This window comes from Natrix helvetica, assembly GCF_964273705.1.
Source record: "Natrix helvetica genome assembly, chromosome: 1".
Taxonomy (NCBI): Eukaryota; Metazoa; Chordata; class Lepidosauria; order Squamata; family Natricidae; genus Natrix; species Natrix helvetica.
Window position 1 is genome coordinate 275,491,784 of NC_138548.1, and position 18,923 is coordinate 275,510,706.

Consider the following 18,923-nt stretch of genomic DNA (forward strand, 5'->3'; position numbering starts at 1 on the left):
GACTCATCCTCCCTAATTACTGTAGATATGTTTCACTTCATTCTTATCTGTATTCCTCCTATTTAAGCCATTGAATTGCCTCATTTGTCTAAATCAAAGCCTATGTACTTACCTATACATATTTCATCATCTGTTTCTGCATCGCCTATACATTGAAATTTAAAATCATTCAAGGAGTCTGCAAATTTTCGTTTTGCTGAAGACAAATCTATAAAGAGAAGAAAAGTTTTTCAGTGGCAAGTAATAAACCACAAATTTAGCAATCCCAATTTTAGTAGCTTGTAGCAATGTCCTTCATTCTGTCATCCAGGCTAGAGAACAGTCTTTGATGTAAAGTAAATAATAAAGGTTCTGCTGAAAGGAAAACTACTGATCCATAAGTACCCTTTAAAAATAGCTTTTAATAAATCCAAAAAATGAACATTATGTCATACAAAGCAAAATTGAGAGACTTGCTTCATTACGGGCAAATCTTCAATGTTCCAACAACTTTAAATCATAATTGGCAACCCTCCTACTATAAAGGCGATCCTTACAACACATTATTTAAAGCTGTCATACTTGGTTAACTTTAAAAAATGCACACAACTTTCAGTTCCTGGTTTTAGTAATTCTCTGAGGAAGGACAGGAAATAGAGCAGAGTGAGGATGTTTTAATAAACTATGCCCTTTATTTATTCCTATGTATCATTTTTTTCTATTTGAATAGTTCTAACATAATCATACCCGTATAGTTTGTTATTACTGCATTTCACTTTGTAGTGTTCCATTGTCTTTTTTCCACAACGAAAGCCAAAGAGCTGAAACATTCTACGTGACTTTGCCAGATAATGGCAAGAATGCTCTTTTGCTATCAGGATTGAAATGTCACATAGTTTTCAGAAAGGCTTTCGGCATAGAAGGTTGGGATGGTAGGCACAAGCCAAGCATTGGGGACCTACAGAAAAGCAGAGCTAACTCCAGCCTTCATCCTCACCAATATTTGTGCCCCACTATCTTGGCAAAGTTTTGAAATGTATTCTCATTACATCAAAGAAAATTAATCTTGACAGAACAGTTTACTAAGGCTGCATCCCAATTGGGAGGAAGGGAGTGTACAAAACACACTTACATCTATCCACATAAGGGGAATGGAGAATGAAGAGGTTTCTGCAAAACTTTGGGACTCGTGGATAACCAATCAGCTAGCACTTATGGAAGACTGATTTTCTATATAGTAGCTGCAGCGATACTATTATATGTACCATGATGGAAAAACACTGAAATACCAAATGGATTGTGAAAATAGCAGAACATGTGGAAATGGCACAATTCATCTGTTTCATAAGGGGTAAGACAACAAGTGGGGGCCAGTTTGGTGCAGTGGTTAAGGCATTGAGCTAGAAACTGGGAGGCTATGGGTTCTAGCTCTGCTTTTAGGCATGAATCCCTGGATTATTTTCTCTCAAACCTAGAAGGCAATGGCAAACCACTTTTGAAAAATCTTGACAAGAAAATTGCAGGGACTTATTGTATATAGCCAGTCTCTGAGAATTGGACACAACTGAATGAAATAATAATAATAATTTTAAAAAGACAACTACTTAAAGACTGAAAACCTGGTTTAGACTTTTTGAAGAAAATAGGAGAAAATGAATTGGTGATTTATGCATTTGCTCATTCAAGGGATTGAATATGTGAAAACGAGAAACTTGTTGTAACTTTGAAGAGAGAGTGGAGAGGTGATGAGTTTGTTGTAACTACTAAAATTGGAAACTGCTTCTCCTTTTCTTTTCTTTTCTTTTCCTACCTGTAACTCTTTTCTACTTCTTTTATCTTATCTTTCTTTTTAAATTTCACTCTATGTTATTTCTTTTATGTTACTTTCATAAAGGGACGAGTCCTTTGTTCAGCAAGGTATAGGGAATCAAATAATATGGTTACTGAACGCAGCAAAAGCTAAAATTATATGTGTATTTAAGTAAGAGGCTATGTTATGATGAGGGAATGAACAGATAAAAATCTATTAAATTGGTTCATTGATTAACTGTCCTCCCCAGGGTGCTCTGATCCCTCCCTCACATCTGATTGTGTGAAATTGGCATTCTCAATCATAGTTCTTTTGAAGATGACTGAACAGTTGAATGGGAATAGTTATAAAAATGGGCTATGAAAATAACTTTGGGAGACAGGAGGAAGAGCCTCAGCCTAGACAACAGTCCTGATAAGAGAAATTTGAGTCTAAATGAGAGATGTGGGTAGAGAAAGCATCTCAGAAGGGACCCTCCCTGGAAAGTAAAGGCAGGGGAGAGGATAAGAGTTTTTTGGACTTGCAAGATGACTGTAACCTTATAATAATAGGGTTAGTAGTCATGATTTTGATTTTCTGTCTGGACTACCCCAAAAGGCTGACAATAAGAAAAATGATGAGCATGCTAGGGAAACTAGATTCAGTAGTCCATCTGCATTTAAAAGGCAAAGGCTACTCAGCTGGTTTGAAAGAAGGATCAAAGAGGCCATCTGTGTCAAAACTGAACAGCTCTCTCTCTCAACAGAAGAGGGATATGACATCCCCAGTCTACAACACAGTCCTTTCAACTGTTCCAAGAAGGCTCCACACCCATTTGCCCCACTCAGGTGACACAGATAAAACTCCAGGTGATCTTAACGACTTGCTAAAAGAATGCAAATGACCAGCTGTCTGCAAGGAATGCAAATCCTTCCATTGCTCACAATCCAGTCAGAACTGAAGAAGCTTCTTGGATGAGAAGCAAAATATCTTCAAACAAAAACCAGAAAGTCCAGTCGCCTCTTGACAACCATGACCCTGGATGATTGAGCAACTCCATAGACATGCTAAGGAAAATTAATTCAGCTTGCTGATAAATCACTTAGTGTAAAGTGTTCTTTTTCAAAAGATAAGGCAAAATGGTGATGGAGCTGTTACTATGAATTCTGTCTTCCTAGTGACAGCTGTCAAAAAGAGCAAAGCAACTCTGGAAAAATGAATCTATAACACAAGGAGGTCAACCATAATTGTGTAAAAAGCAAATCAATATTAACTGCAGTCAGTCATACTAGAACACTGGGTCTTCTGTTCCCACCAGATGTTATCTGATAAACTTAATTTGAATGGAACAACATAATCTACTTAATACATCAAATCAGATTAATTCCTGAATCTTTCCAAAAGCTTTAAAAACACTTCACTTCTATACTGTTCATGTCAGAAAATAAACAGGCAAAAACCTAAACCCATTCTGAAATGGAAGATTCAGACTACTGCCCTATCACTCAGAAAATATTCCTGCTTTCTGCTCTCCTGAAAATAATAAGAAAGTGTTCATTTCATAAATGTCTATGGAGATTCTCAGTCATCCAGGTTCATGGTTGTCCCAAAGGAGCTTTTTCATGAGGCAACTGAACTTTCTGTTTGTTTTTCTTTGAAGACGTTTCACTTCACATCTAAGAAGTTTCTTCAGCTCTGAGAAGCAAAATGTCTTCAAAGAGAAAAACAAAGTCCAATTGCCTCTTGAAAAAGTACCTTTGGGACATTCATTTCATAAGGACTTGCTTCCTTTAACCAGAACCATATACTAAACTTTTGTCTCTGAGCATTTTGCAGAACATGATGTACCTTTTCCTCTTCATTATACGCATACCCTCTAAGCTTAGCAAACGTTTGCATTATGCAATATGGGCTTTTTGTCAAAAAGGATTAACTACAGCATCATTCAGCCTGGTCAGTATTTGGGAGGGATCCAATTGCCACATTCCACCAGAAAAGAGAAGTGGAAAGAGACTTGTGTGAAGGATGCAAACTCACTATGTGATGCTTACAAAGAGGCAGCAATTCAGACTTTGCAGAATGTATGGCTTAATAAGGTCTAGTACACTTAACTTGAATACTCTAAATGCTAATTAGTTCTGGGGCTGGGATTGGGGGGATGGGGAACATGCTGCTGTGATGCTCGGAAGTCACCTATGCACACACAGTTTGTATCTGTAACAGGTACATGGCTATACAAATAGAGGCACTGCTTACGTCTTTTCCACTTAGAGAGATCCTATTTGTTCTGCCCTGATTAACACTATTGCTGCAGTCATCACTCCCATAGACGTTGTTTTTGGGGGCCCAGCAGGAATGAGCTGTTTCAGAAACGTCAGTTCCAACAACACTGAATCAGAAAAGTGCAAAATGGTGGGAAGAGTCATAGGTCCTACTGAAAGCCATATGGAAACACCTGGACGGCTACATAAGGCTTACATCTCATGGATTAATCATCTCAGTTAGGTAGGCAGGTAGGTAGGCAGAGGGAGGGGGAAGAGAGAGAAAGAAAAAGAGAAAGAGAGAACGAGAAAGAGAGATGGAGGGAAAGTCTCATCTAACATATTTCCAAAATATATATAATTAATATTGGACCATGAAAAAGAAAGATTCCTTCAAGTCAAGTTTCAAGGACATGCCCACAGAGATTTCTTGACCTTTTCCAGCAGTTTTTTTTTAAAAAAACTTCTCAGTCTTGCAGTTCTAGGGTCCCCTGGTAATCTGTCCTTCCAAGTACAAACTAGTTTTGAGCTTCCTTAGCTTTCCCAAATCAACCAAAGTCACCTAGGTGCTACTTAAAGCATATAAATTGATAATTATACTGTATAACCCAGGTTTGGTGGATTTTAAACGGCTAGGTTTTGAATGCCGAGTAAATCAAACTTTCTAATAATAACAGACTATAGTGATCACTGGGAAAATGTTACAACAATATCAAATTTAATATTCAGTGTATATTGTACATTTTAAACATTTTGTTCCTATCAAAACAGTACAGTGTACTCCTTTCTTTGCCACTAGAAGGCAATCTATACTATTCTGCAGAACGCAGAATAAGAATTCCCCAGAACAAGAAAGCAGGAAGGGATGTGTTTCTTCCCACTTCAGACAGAAAATCTGAAACTGATAAAGGAAATTCCATAACACCACAAATTCCATTAATTTGCTTTAATATTCTACATCCTCTCAGTTCAAGAAAGCCTCTTTTAACAACTGTTATTTCAAGGCAAACAAAATTGCCAGTTTGGGATCAGTTTTCTCATGGAAAAGCTACAAAGTGTTAATTTAGGTTGATATAAGAAGCCATTTTTCAGAAAGTTCTCCATAGAACTAACTGCAATGTATAGTATTTTCTCTCTAATTATGCTTTACAGTATTACTCTGTATGTATTACTAATATGTATTAATCAAACATATTAGTTCAGATGCTATGGCATTGTCCTGGACTAATTGTCTACAGAATGGTTGGATAGAATTTATAATTTGCCATCTGTAAATTAACAAGGAAACAGAGCAACTTATATTCGTTTTAGAGAAAAATCTAAGGAGGGAGGGAGGAAGGAAGGAAGGTTAGGAGGATTACATGGCCACTTTTCCCATTGCAAAAAAACACACAGTATAAACAAAACAACTGTTTATCATCCCAAAATGATATTTATGCTGATTGTAATTTGAAAGTCCTACATTTAATTACACTCACACACGCAAGGTACAAGTCATATACCAAGAAACTTAAGGCAGATGCTAACAACACATAATATGCATAATAGAAACTATTACTTAGAATGAGGCCGTAGAAATCTTTTTTTTTTTCACATTAATGTCCTTCATTATTCATTTGGCTTGCAGAAAAAAAGGATAGCCTCAGGTACTCTCCAGTCTAAACAACTGGAGACAGCTATACAAAGACCCCAGAGAACATAATTGTGAAGGGAATTCCCACATAGACAATGAACACTATTATTTGCATAACACCGAACAATTATTTACTTCCCACAAGAGATCAATTATCAGAGCATGTCAACCTGAAACATAAAATATACACAGTGGGACTCAGAAACATGAAAAATGGTACTGGCCAGATTATACTCTTCCAGAAAAGGAAGGCCAATTAATCCAAACAGTTTTTGACACTGGCAGAGTCCCTTTTTCAAAATTCCACAGAAACTCAGAGGGAAACAAATCTTTTAAAACTGCTGGAATGCAAGTAAAATAAGACAAACAACATTTCGAGAAATGGTTCAGTGTAAACTGTTAAGTTACTGCACTGTATCTCTCAGCATTCTCAGAATATAATCTCAGGCTGTAATAAATTCTCAAGAGAAGAGAAATCCACAAATGGAATCCAGACACTCTCTTCACTAGCATTAGCATCCTGCTATATAGGAGCCATCTAAATTTCTGCTACTAGGTTTTTCAATCAGCATTAGGAGCCCAGCCATGTTAGTGCCTGACTGTGCCCCGAGTATTCCAAAGACCTCCATTGCAAGCAAGAGGCAGTTGGGAGTCAAGGGCCAAAACATTTGACACTATTGTGGCTGGAAAATCTGTTTTTGCTGCCAAACATTCCCTCCGGCAGCCCTTTTCTTTCTCTACAGATTCTCTTCTCTTTTTTTTGCTTTTCTTTTTAAAGGCTGTCATCTTCACGATTCCTGCCCCTATGGCAGTGTTGGCAAACCTTTTTGGCAACTGAGTACCGAAACAGGAGAGCGCATGCATGCCAGAAACCGGAAGAATAGCCGCCTGGTGCGCATACGTGCGCCGGGCAGCTGCTCTTCTGGTTTATGGCACATGCATGCGCATTGGCCACCTGGTCTTCTGGCTGCCCAGTGCGCATGCACACACCAGAAACCAGAAGAGCAGGGGCTCGGTGTGCGTGCATGCACCAGTTAGATGATCTTCCAGTTTCCGGTGCACACATGCACACCGGCCACCTAGTCTTCTGGTTTCTGGGCTGTGCGTATGTGCGTGCCGGAAACAAGAAGATCATCTTCCTGGTGCGTGTGTGCACACAAAGTGACTGCTCTTCCAGTTTCTGGTGCTCCAGTACGTGTGAAGACAGGCTGGCCGGCATGTCGGAACTCAGAAGAGCAACTGCTCATGTGTCCAGAGAGATGGCTCTGTGCGCCACTTCCGGCACGCATGCCATAGGTTCCCCATTACGGCCCTATGGTCTCCCCTCACTATTAACACCATACAAATCAATGGGAGAGACCCACAATTTGCTTTTGCAGCAACTTTGACAAGCAGAGTTAATAGTAGCAGGAAATGCAGGAAAATTCATTGCCTATTACCTGAGACTCTTCCAAGATAACCTGCAAAGTCCCATTCGCTTGATGTATAAGGATAAAAAGATTACTCCCATGATTTGCCATGCAGAATGGACACTACTACCACTGGCTTAAATGGATCCCCCCTATGCAATTAGATAATGTTTCAGACATGCAGACAAATAAGCCCAGAAGGTTTAAGGATGATTCTAAGAAACTTGGAGATCCAATGTAGTGTACTAGATAAGGCACCAGGCTAGAAAGAGGAACACTGGGCATTCTAGTCCTGCCTTAGGCATGAGGCCAACTGTGTGATCTTGGGCCAGTCCCTTGCTCTCAACCCTAGCACGAATTAGGCAATGACAAATCACTTCTGAAATCTTGCCAAGAAAACTACAGGAGTTAGTCCAGGCAGTCATCAGGAGTCAACACTGACTCAAAGGCATGCACAACACTAAGGAATTTAAAAAGGAACAAGTGTTTGGCTCTTTCAACAAGATTGCTTCAAAGCCTTGTTATTCTAAAAAGAGACACTTCGTAGAACAGCAGAATGATGAAGGGTAATTTTGCACTTGAACATCTTCCTTTTGTGTAATTTACAGTAAGGAGTAAGGAAGTACTTCTCCATTTTCTGAGTTTCCACACATTGTAAGATTATTGATACACAGCTGGATTTCTAAATATCCATCCTGTGCCTACGAACAGTGAGGTTCTCCAACAATTCAGTTCATCTAAAATCTAAGAAGGAACCGATAACAGAATTGCACTGAAACCCTGGTTCTGAGATTCAATGCCCATAGTGTATCATCATCATCATTATCATTATCACCACCATCATCATTATCATTTTAGCCACTGTCTATCCACTGCAGAATGAAGGCCTCTTCTGCATGTTTCCAACCAATACAGTCCTTGATAAGTGAGCCCGCAACACTTGCTAATCCATCTTGTTTTGGGTCTCTTTTGTGGATGCTTTTTATCAAATGAGATCCATTCTATGACTGCCTTGGTCCACCTGCCATCACCTGCTTATACTATACTATACTATACTATACTATACTATACTATACTATACTATACTATACTATTACTATTACTATTACTATTACTATTACTATTACTATTATTACTATACTACATTACACCTCACTACACTATGCTAATTATATTATATTTCATAATCTAGAATTTAAGAATTTGGATATTGGCTATAATACAAGCAAGACTCTCGCTCTATCTTAGTTTAGTGTAAATGAGTTAAACGCAAAATAAAATAGTGAATTCATTGCTTGTCTATAATTAGGCAAAGGTAAATCCCTGTAAATGTTGTACTCAGGGAGGAAAATGCATCTTAAGGTCTTGCTGAAGTTTATGTTTGGGCAGAATTTGGAACAACTTTATTGCAAAAGCTTCTGTTCAAAAATTGGGCATTTGTAAACAAAAATTATGGAAACCAAAACTGGTTACTAGGAAGAAGAAGAAGAAGAGGAGGAGGAGGAGGAGGAGGAGGAGGAGGAGGAGGAGGAGGAGGAAGAAGAAGAAGAAGAAGAAGAAGAAGAAGAAGAAGAAGAAGAAGAAGAAGAAGAAGAAGAAGAAGAGCATATAGATGAGATGGCAGTACATAAATCTAATGAATAAAGAAAAAAAAGAAAGAAAAAACAAAAACGAAATGAAATTAGACCAAATATAATGCTAAAATGGAAGCAAGTGGAAATCCATAGGATTGTCACATCCCAGATAAGAGAGCTTCATTCAGATTGCACTGTTGCACTGAAAATATAATTTGGCCTTTCATCTAATTGTTGGGGTGGAGATGAGAAAGGAGGTTGGCTTCTCTAGGGCTAATTCTTATGCATGCGTGTGAGTGTGCAGACAGACTCAATTATTCTCTTTCATCTTTCTGTGGTAGTTCTTCCTCCAAGTTAAATTCTAGCTGTCATTCTCCTCCTAACAGCAGACTTCAGCTAAATTATTATTTTTGAACTGATTGTAGGATCACATATACATTTAGTCAGGAGGAGCCGTGGTGGTGCAATGGTTAGAATGAGGTACTGCAGGCTACTTCTGCTGATTGCCGGCTGTCTGCAATTTGGCAGATCAAATCTCACCAGGCGCAAGGTTGACTCAGCCTTCCATCCTTCCAAAGTCGGTAAAATGAGGACCCAGATTGTTGGGGGCAATATGCTGACTCCGTAAACCGCTTAGAGGGCTGTAAAGCACTGTAAAGCAGTATATAAATCTAAGTGCTATTGCTATAGTCCTCCACTACCCAGCTTATCCAGAAAGTCAATGGGCAAATCAGCAGGGAAGGCTGCAAGCTGCTTCCACCTGTTGAGGACTCCTTCTCATCTCTGGGGATTGGATGAAAGATGCCTGTAAAGGGGAGCTGAACTCCTTCAACAAGGTACAAAAATGTTGCTGCTGCAATTATTAACACATGGTATATTTCTTCATCAACCCAGTGAATACAATCTTTTCTAACGTGGCCCTTTATAATTCGCCCAATAACACGCCTAGATGTATAGGATCCCATTTACTGGTAGTCCTCAACTTATGACTGATTGGTTTAATGATGGTCCAGAATTATGATGACCTCAGAAAGGATGCTTAATGGCTGATAAAGCACTTCCAACCATCACAAAGAAATCCCCAACCCCACCAATGGAGTTCCGTGTATGGAGAGGAGCTGAACTTCTTTGGCAGGATACAGAAATGGAATTTCATTCTTGCAGCCTGCCAAAGGAATTCTCCCTCGGGGCACAGAGGGGAGTTGAAATCCTTCAGCAGACAGCTCTTTCAACCAGTCCCCAGAGAAAAGAGGGAAGTTAAAACCCAAGCATAGGGAAGAGTGGTAAGGTAAGGGGCACCTGGTGCCTCAGGTGGGTTGGGAGACCCTGGGAGGCCTGGAAAAGGGTACTTGCAAGTGTTTCTTTTCTCAATAACTGGAAATCTCACTGGGATTTTGGCAGGGAAGATTTTCAGTGGCTGAATGGAACCTTCAGCATCTCCCACCACCACCCATCCTAAGCAGCCTGGCACTCTCTTAGCTTAATAACAGTAGCACGTAGACTTATATACTGCTTCATAATGCTTTACAGCCCTCTCTAAGTGTTTTATAGAGTCAGCATATTGCCATCAATTATCTGGCTACTCATTCTACCAACTTTGGAAGGATGGAAAGCTGAATCAATCTTGAGCCAGTCAGGATTGCACTCCTAGCAGTGGGCAGAGTTAGCCTGCAATACTGCATTCTAACGACTGCACCACCATGGCTCCACAACCTGCAAGATGACCTACAAGATTACTTAACAACCACAATGGCAAGTGCCAGTATTGCAGTTGTTGAGAGAAGCAGTCACATGGATGTCTCGCTTGAAGACTGATTTGCTCAATGACTTAGATTCTGACACCAATTGTGGATATAATTGGGCTACCCTTAGAAAAGGGAAATAACAGCTTAACTCATTTTTTATAAACATACAGACACAACAGATAATATAAAGACATGCATAGACACATGCAATAATAAAGTTTATTTCTCTAGTTGAAGTATATTTTTAAATTAGCCTTTCCCCAAAAGCATTTCTATATAATTGGATTTTTAACTGGGTCACAAGGCACAGCTATAACAAAAAAACCCCACTATAACATCTTCAGTGATAACTAGGAAAACTCACATAAAATTCCAGTGGATAAGGATTGCTTACACTGTGCCCCAATTTCAGTATTTTAAAAACAAAAAATTCAAACTGCCCAAAGATGCAGTTCTATAAGAAACGGATTAAGGTTTTCTCAACCTCAAAAAAGAAACTAAGAGAGAAACTAGTTTCATCTTCTAAAAAGGAATCCTAAATCTTGTTACATTTCACAAATTAAATTAATTTCCTCTGTGATTCCCCTGTGCATCAACAATATGGATGAAAAGAAAATTAGAATCAACACTAAGGCAGAAATATGAGACATGTCAATACCTCCAATGGTATATAAATTACAGCTTCCAATTATCTGCTAAGCATAATAGATACAGCCACAGATTATAAATACTGAGATATCCATATAGAGAACTTAATTGTCCAGAGAAGCCAATTTTAATTGCTCTGTCCAAAAACCAATCTAATAGGAACTGGTGACCCTGGGGTCAGAGGTCAGCCAAAAGTCTCCTCTCAACTAATGGGTCATCTTAAAACTCTTTACTTTAATGTGAATATATTTTATTCTATGTTATCTCACTGTAGACTCTTTTATCTCATTTCACTGTAACTTACCTCATCTTATTTTATTGTATCTACCGTCTGCCTTGATATCTACTGTCTGTCTTGATAAGGCCAATTTGCTAATCAGTAAAGTATATTATATTGTATTATAACCATTAATGTTACAGCTGCTCTCAAATATGAGGGAAGTGCTCTTTTACCTCCTTCTCTGCTGTCCCTGTATGGGGGCAGACAACGAGCATCGCTTCCTTAGCTTTGAAAAGCTCATGACTCAGTTCCTCATGGAGAGAAGCAAAGAAACGTAGGAGGAGAAGGAGGAGGAAGAACTGGTGGCAAAAACCTCTGATCTAAGACCATAAGCAATTCCCTTTAATGTTTTTTCATATAAAAACATCTTTGTACCAACACCTTCCTTTCTATCTTATCAAACAGAAATATGCATTAAGAAATCTGATCATCTTACCGATAAGTGAAAATCTGTGGATACCAGTAGTTGTGGACACTGGTGATTATTATTCCTGGGTTTTTCCCCCCTTTTGATTCTTGTTCGTTCTTATGTTTTAATTTTTGAAAAAAACCTCAAGAGAGACACAGTTCAAACATGTATGCACTATGTGGTATTGCAACCAAATACAAATCCTCTATTATTCCCTATTTTACAAATATTTTTTTCCTTTTAAATGTTGCAAATATAGGAAACAGAATTGCAATCAAAATGGTGCATATCTTGTGATGTCAGGGTCTATTTGGTTCAGAAAGGTGCATGGATGCTTCAAAGAGACTTCACACTGGTTGAGCAATATAAATCCTCTACCACGAATACGGCATATTAACACCAGTCAAATCCAGTTAGATAGGTTACTACACATGGGTTGAGAAACCACAGGTATCTCCTTTGGAAAGCATTAATTAAGCGGAGTAGCAAATGAGACAAACCTATTTCAGGTTTCTGCCTAGTGAGCTTCCTCCTCACCATAATCAACTGCAACCCTTCAAAGCCTTAATAATACCACACCTGAAATACTGCATCCAGTTTTGGTCACCACGTTACTGTTAAGTTGGCACAGACAATAGAGGAGACCGTGAGGCAATTCAATAGTCTTTATTAGCAAACCAACAGCAAACAGCATTTACAGGAGAAAAGCACGGCTGGGCTAGTCTGACAGCTATTTATGTGAAGCTGTCAGACGAGCCAGCCAATCCGAACACCGGATTTTCCCCGCTTTCAGCCAGGTCGCGTCTTAACCAATCAGACACGACCTGGCTGTTGCTAGCGCAGATGCCGGCTGTCAGGGGGAAATCCCTGACGTCATCTGCCAGGATATAACACCCCTTCCCCCCCAGTGAGTGCGCATGTGCGGACGGCGCACAGACGTACTCACGCAAATAGGCTGGGCGGCGCCGGACCCGCCCAGAGCGCCTCAGTTCAGCAGAAGACGCCGGAGGAGAAGGAGGTGCCCGTGGTAGCTCCTCCCACGAGGGAGTGGAGCTCCGGGCGCCATCTTGGGGGCCTACCTTAGGATGAGGACTACAAGGAACAGGTAGGCAGGGCCGAGGGGGCGTGGCCGAAGGCGGGCTTGAGATGGGAATGACCGGGTAGGCCTAGCCTGACTCGGGAAAGGCCGGAGGGAAACCAGGAGGGGCTCGCCAAACGGGCGGAGCATCCTCAACTAAGGACGGCTGGAAGGCGGCGTCCGTAACCGGAGTGGCCCAGGGCAGATGGACCGGGCCGACTGTATTTGGTGGAAGAGCACCAGGTAAAGATGCGACATTGGGCGCTGGCGGAGTCACGATGACAGTCGACTCTGCGGGGACGTCGTTGATGTTGGACGGTTGGCGGCGCCTCAATTGATCCAGGTGGCGCCGCCATTCGGTCCCATCATGCAGTTGGACCCTGTAAGAACAGGGGCCGGTTATGGAGGTGACGGTGGCAGGCACCCACCTAACAGGCCCTGAGAACGCCTGCGCCCATACCAGATCTCCCACCGTGAAATCTCGAGAGGGGGCCCCCAGGTTGCCAGGCTGCTCCTTGGAATAGAGCGGGTGCAGCCTATCCAAGGTGGTCCGCAGGCGCCGGCCCATCAGCAGCTCAGCTGGAGACCTTCCGGATAGGGGGCAAGGAGTGGCATGCTGTACCAACAGGTAAGCAGCCACCCTTGATTGCCAGTCCGCCCCCTCCATCCTGCCCAACGCCTCCTTGGCCGAGCGAACCGCCCGTTCCGCCCGGCCATTACTAGCAGGATGGTAAGGGGCGACTGGGGCATGGCGGATGCCCTGGGAGGCCAGGAACAGCTGGAAGGTGGTGGACGCGAATTGAGGCCCGTTGTCAGAGACGATGACGTCCGGCAGGCCGTGGGTGGCGAACAGCCTAGTCAGTTCTCTGACCGTGGCCTCAGCTGTGGTGGACCTCATGAGGATGAGTTCCACCCAGTGCGAATAAGCGTCCACCACTACCATGAAGACCTGGCCTCTGAACGGGCCCGCAAAGTCCACGTGCAGACGGGACCAAGGCCCACGGGGCATTTCCCATTCCCGCGGAGCGGCAGCCGGGGGCGCCGGTCGGGAAAGCTGGCAGGTGGAGCAGCCTGCCACCCAAGCCGCTATCTCGTCGTCCATGCGGGGCCACCACACATAGCTGCGCGCCAGGCCTTTCATGCGCACTATGCCTGGGTGGCCCTCATGAAGGCGAGACAGCACCTGGTGACGCAGGCTGGGTGGAATGACCACCCTGTCACCCCACAGGAGGCACCCACTGTGGAGTGACAGCTCCAGCTGCCTGGCCTTGAAAGGGCGAAGGTACTCTGGCACCGGCCCCTCAGGCCAGCCCCTCTGGACCCAAAGCATGACCTGGGACAGGTCAGGGTCAGCCCTGGATTTTGCAGCCACATCTCCAGATGAGAGCATAATGCCTCGCAACCCAGGACGGGGTCGGGGCATAGTGGCGCTGCAGGCGCTCAGTCAGAGTGGCCCAGTCCAGTGAGTGGACTGGTTGTGGAGCTGCGAGGGAGCGAGCGGCGCTGAACATTGGCGTGCCGCAGCAGCTCAGGAAAAAACTACATTTTTCGTCGTCCGGCACATCGCGTCTGCCGTTGGCGATCAGGTAGCACTCGAAGCGCTCCAGGAATGCTTCCCAGGTCTCGCCGTCACAGCCGAAGGGAACGAACGTTGGCATCGCCGACATGGTCTCCTCAGAATTGCCGGATGGTCAGGCAGGAAAAAAAAGGAATGAATTGCCCGGTCAGGTTGTGCCGAGGTGGTAACGTGCGGTGGGTCAGCGGCGGCTGAATCCCACCTTCGTTGCCAGTGTTAAGTTGGCACAGACGATAGCGGAGACCGTGAGGCAATTCAATAGTCTTTATTAGCAAACCAAAAGCAAACAGCATTTACAGGAGAGAAGCACGGCTGGGCAAGTCTGACAGCTATTTATGTGAAGCTGTCAGACGAGCCAGCCAATCCGAACACCGGATTTTCCCCGCTTTCAGCCAGGTCGCGTCTTAACCAATCAGACGCGACCTGGCTGTTGCTAGCGCAGATGCCGGCTGTCAGGGGGAAATCCCTGACGTCATCTGCCAGGATATAACAGTTACCAACATATGTTGAGACTTTGGGAAAAGTGCAAAGAAGAGCAACTAATATGATTAAAGACCTGGAGACCAAAACATATGAAGAACAGTTGCAGGATTTGGATTTGGCTAGTCTAGAGAAAAGGAGGACTAGAGGGGACACGATAGCAGTATTCCAGTATTTGAGGGGCTGCCACAAAGAAGAGGGGTTCAATTTATTTTCCAAAGCACCAGAGGGCAAGACAAGAAACAATGGATAGAAACAATGGATGGAAATCAAGGAGAGAAGGAACCTGGAATTAAGGAGAAACCCCCTAACACTGAGGACAATTAACCAGTGGAACAGCTTGCCTTCAGAAGTTGTGGGTACTTCATCACTGGAGGTTTTTAAGAAGAGACTGGACAGTCACTTGTCTGAAATGGTATAGGATCTCCTGCTTGAGCAGGGGGCTGAACTAAAAGACCTCCAACGTCCCTTCCTGCTCTATTCTGATTCTAAAAGCTTGCAGCCTTTCATCATCAAACATGGACATCTTGTGTGCATTGGCTATAGCAGTGCTCTCTCTGTGATTCCTGTCATACTAGGTCCTTATTGTTTCTGACTTCTGTGAACAGCAAACACACTCTGAAGTCTGGATTCTGACAAAAAGGCTTTCCAAGTCAAAAGACATTACATGGAAACAACTCTTTTCATGCCATTCACAACTATTGTACTGGTGATTGATTGATCTGTATAAAGTTAGCAATAGGGGATTGATTAATTATGTGTCATCAAGTTGGCGCTGACTTTTAGAACCATGTACAGATTTTATCCATAGTGGCCTTTCCATAGAAACCTGGAATTTCAGATCTTCCAATGACGCACTCATGGCCACTGTAACTGAGTCCATCCATTTGCTGTGTGTTGTCCTCTTCTTCTCTTTTCCCAGCCTTCTCCAAAGAACTGGGTCTTTACATAATAAGCCCCAATAGGGTGATTTGAGCCTATAGAACAATGGGGCCCTTTTTAACAATGGGTCAGGGTCGACAGTGATAAATTGGCTTCTATAAAAGGAAAGGATAAAAGAGAGACATATCCAAAATAGGGCTGTATTGGCTCCAAACAGTCGTCTGTCCCTTGCATGTAAACCTATTGGCCTAATTCTGGGGTAGGCAATTATTTTGACTAGGTGGCACATCTGTAACCTTGAGAGACTTCCTTAACGGTATATCAACATGGACGTCACAGAGAAATCGCCTCTGGGCCTGGCAAATCAAAACACACCAACACACAGACACAAAGACAATGTAGGTCGTTCTTCAAACTTCTTTCTATCACTGTAGCTGACCTTTTTGTAATGTGCAGAGATGTCCATTTCTCTAAAAACGCTGGAGGGGGGGGGGAACAGGGTCTGTCATTTTTATTTTCCAGGAAATCTTATGACATGAAGATAGTGCTAGAGCTGACACCAGTTTCTCATTTATTTATTTATTTATTGTAGAGCTTTGCAAGGGCAAGGAAAATTTCACAGGCATATTGATGCTGTGTCCTCTGGCCTTGTTCCCTGAGGTTTTTTGTTTTGCTTTGTTTTGTTTTTTGTGCCTTCAAGTCAGTTTTGTTTCCTGGTGACTGCATGGACAAATCCGTACAGTTTTCTTAACAAGGTTTTTCAGAAATAGTTTGTCATTGCCTGCTTTTTCCTAGGGCTGAAAGTGTGACCTATGGCCCAAGGTTGCATAGCTGGGTTTGTGGCTAAGATCGGATCAGAACTCGCTATTTCCCAGTTTCCAGTCTGATCCTTTAACCATTATACCAAACGGGCTCTCTTTTTAAAATAAATGCCTTCCAGTTAGTGTTGACTGGGCAAGTCCCTGCAATTTTCTTCGCAAGATTTTAGATTTTAGAAGTGGATTACAATTGCCTCCTTCCTAGGGCTGAGAGTGAGTGACTGGCTCAAGATCACCCATTTAACTAACTCACAGGCTCCCAGTTTCTAGTCTGATGCCTTAGCCACTACAACAAACTGGCCCCTCCAGACTGGTTAGATGCCTCTAAAATATAAATCAAATTGAGATAGCAGGAAATTGTCCTGAAAGCTTTCTCATGAAAAGTTTATGTTCTTTGTTTTCTGAACAACTCTCCCAGGCAAACCTGTTGACATGATTCATTTATCTAATAAGCAAGAATCCTTGTAAGAGTTGAGCATTCTTTGAGCTTAGAAGCATTTCTCAATTATCCAAAGGTGTTTTTTTTTTAATGTGGCAATATTTCCCCCCATATATAGCAGTTCTTACATACAAGGGACCTAATTTGAATTTGACAGCAATGCAAATTTGGGCACGGGAATTCCCCCAATATGGGGGGAAATATTGCAGCATTACTAATTAAAAAAAAACTTAGATAATTAAGAAATGCTTCTAAGCATACTTCACACTTTAGACAGTGTTCAGCTGTGCTTTAGGAAAAAAACAGGTGCAATTTGAATTATTATTTTGGCTTCATAGTTCTTAAAACTAATACCAGAGGTAGTATTGAGGGGGTTCTGACCAGTTCTGGAGAACCGGTAGCGGAAATTTTGAGTAGTTTGGAGAACCAGTAAATACCACCTCTGCCTCGCCCCGCCCCATCTATTCTCTGCCTCCCAAGTCCCAGCTGATTGAGAAGGAATGGAGATTTTGCAGTAACCTTCCCCTGGAGTGGGGTGGGAATGGAGATTTTACAGTATCCTTCCCCTGGAGTGGAGAGGGAATGGAGATTTTATAGTATCCTTCCCCTGGAGTGGAGAGGGAATGGAGATTTTACAGTATCCTTCCCCTGGAATGGGGAGGAAATTGAAATTTTACAGTATCATTCCCCTGGAATGGGGTGAGAATGGAGATTTTACAGTATCCCTCCCCTGGAGTGGAGAGGGAATGGAGATTTTATAGTATCCTTCCCCTGGAGTGGAGAGGGAATGGAGATTTTACAGTATCCTTCCCCTGGAATGGGGAGGAAATTGAAATTTTACAGTATCATTCCCCTGGAATGGGGTGGGAATGGAGATTTTACAGTATCCTTCCCCTGGAGTGGAGAGGGAATGGAGATTTTATAGTATCCTTCCCCTGGAGTGGAGAGGGAATGGAGATTTTACAGTATCCTTCCCCTGGAATGGGGAGGAAATTGAAATTTTACAGTATCATTCCCCTGGAATGGGGTGAGAATGGAGATTTTACAGTATCCCTCCCTTCACACCCACCAAGCCATACCCATCAAGCCATACCCACCAAGCCACACCCACAGAGCCGGTAGTAAACAAAATTTGAATCCCACCACTAATACCCATTATGTCCTCTTTTTGTAAATATCTATAATTATATTATAAATAGTTCCAATGGTCATATCATATACAGTAGCATTAACATAGACTATGCATTAACATTGTATTAAACTGATGTGATAAGAAGACAAAGCCAACCTAAAGATACAGCCAATGCCATTATCCAATGTCACTGTGACTCCCATCCCCCTTTTCCCCATCCAGCTAAGGAACAAATATTTTCTGATTGTTTAAGACTGCTTGAAAAAGTGTTTGAAGTTGTGTTTTTGGCTGACTTTTACATTTTAAGTGGGAAAAAAAGAAGCAGATCATACTGTCACTGAGCAGAACAGCATATAAATTTAGGGTGAGCAGCTTCCCTTGTGAATTGAGAACATCTAATTTCTAGAAGAACTGAGATTGCCTTGGAGGAGGCAGCTAAATGCAAAAGAACTCAGAAAATCACTTGTGATACAATCAATGTATCAGTCACTCTTAGAAAGACTCATACAAAAACAAAACTATTAATTCTTATATTCCTAAGAATAGCATCGAAAGCTAGAAGACAACAGAGAAGGTTACAAATGGTGTCACATGACCCTGGGCCAGTGCAATTGTCATAAATATCTGCCAGTTTCCAAGTGCCCAAATTTTGATCACCTGATCATGGAGATGCTGCAATACCTGTAAGTGTGAAAAACAGTCATAAGTAAGTCATTTTTTTCAGGGCCAATGTAACTTCGAACAGTCACTAAACAAATGTTTGTAAGTCGAATATTCCCTGTACAGAACTT

The 18,923-nt window shown here is 42.1% G+C and overlaps 1 protein-coding gene across 3 annotated transcripts in view; it reads right to left on the reverse strand.

The window, feature by feature from the left end:
• ARHGAP26 (Rho GTPase activating protein 26) overlaps positions 1–18,923 on the reverse strand; it is a 257,550-nt gene that overhangs the window by 177,607 nt on the left and 61,020 nt on the right. For all 3 annotated transcript variants that reach the window (XM_081936142.1, XM_081936141.1, XM_081936143.1), the window contains exon 2: positions 113–208. In XM_081936142.1, the coding sequence (XP_081792268.1) occupies positions 113–208 (96 nt within the window). The remainder of the gene's footprint in view (positions 1–112; positions 209–18,923) is intronic.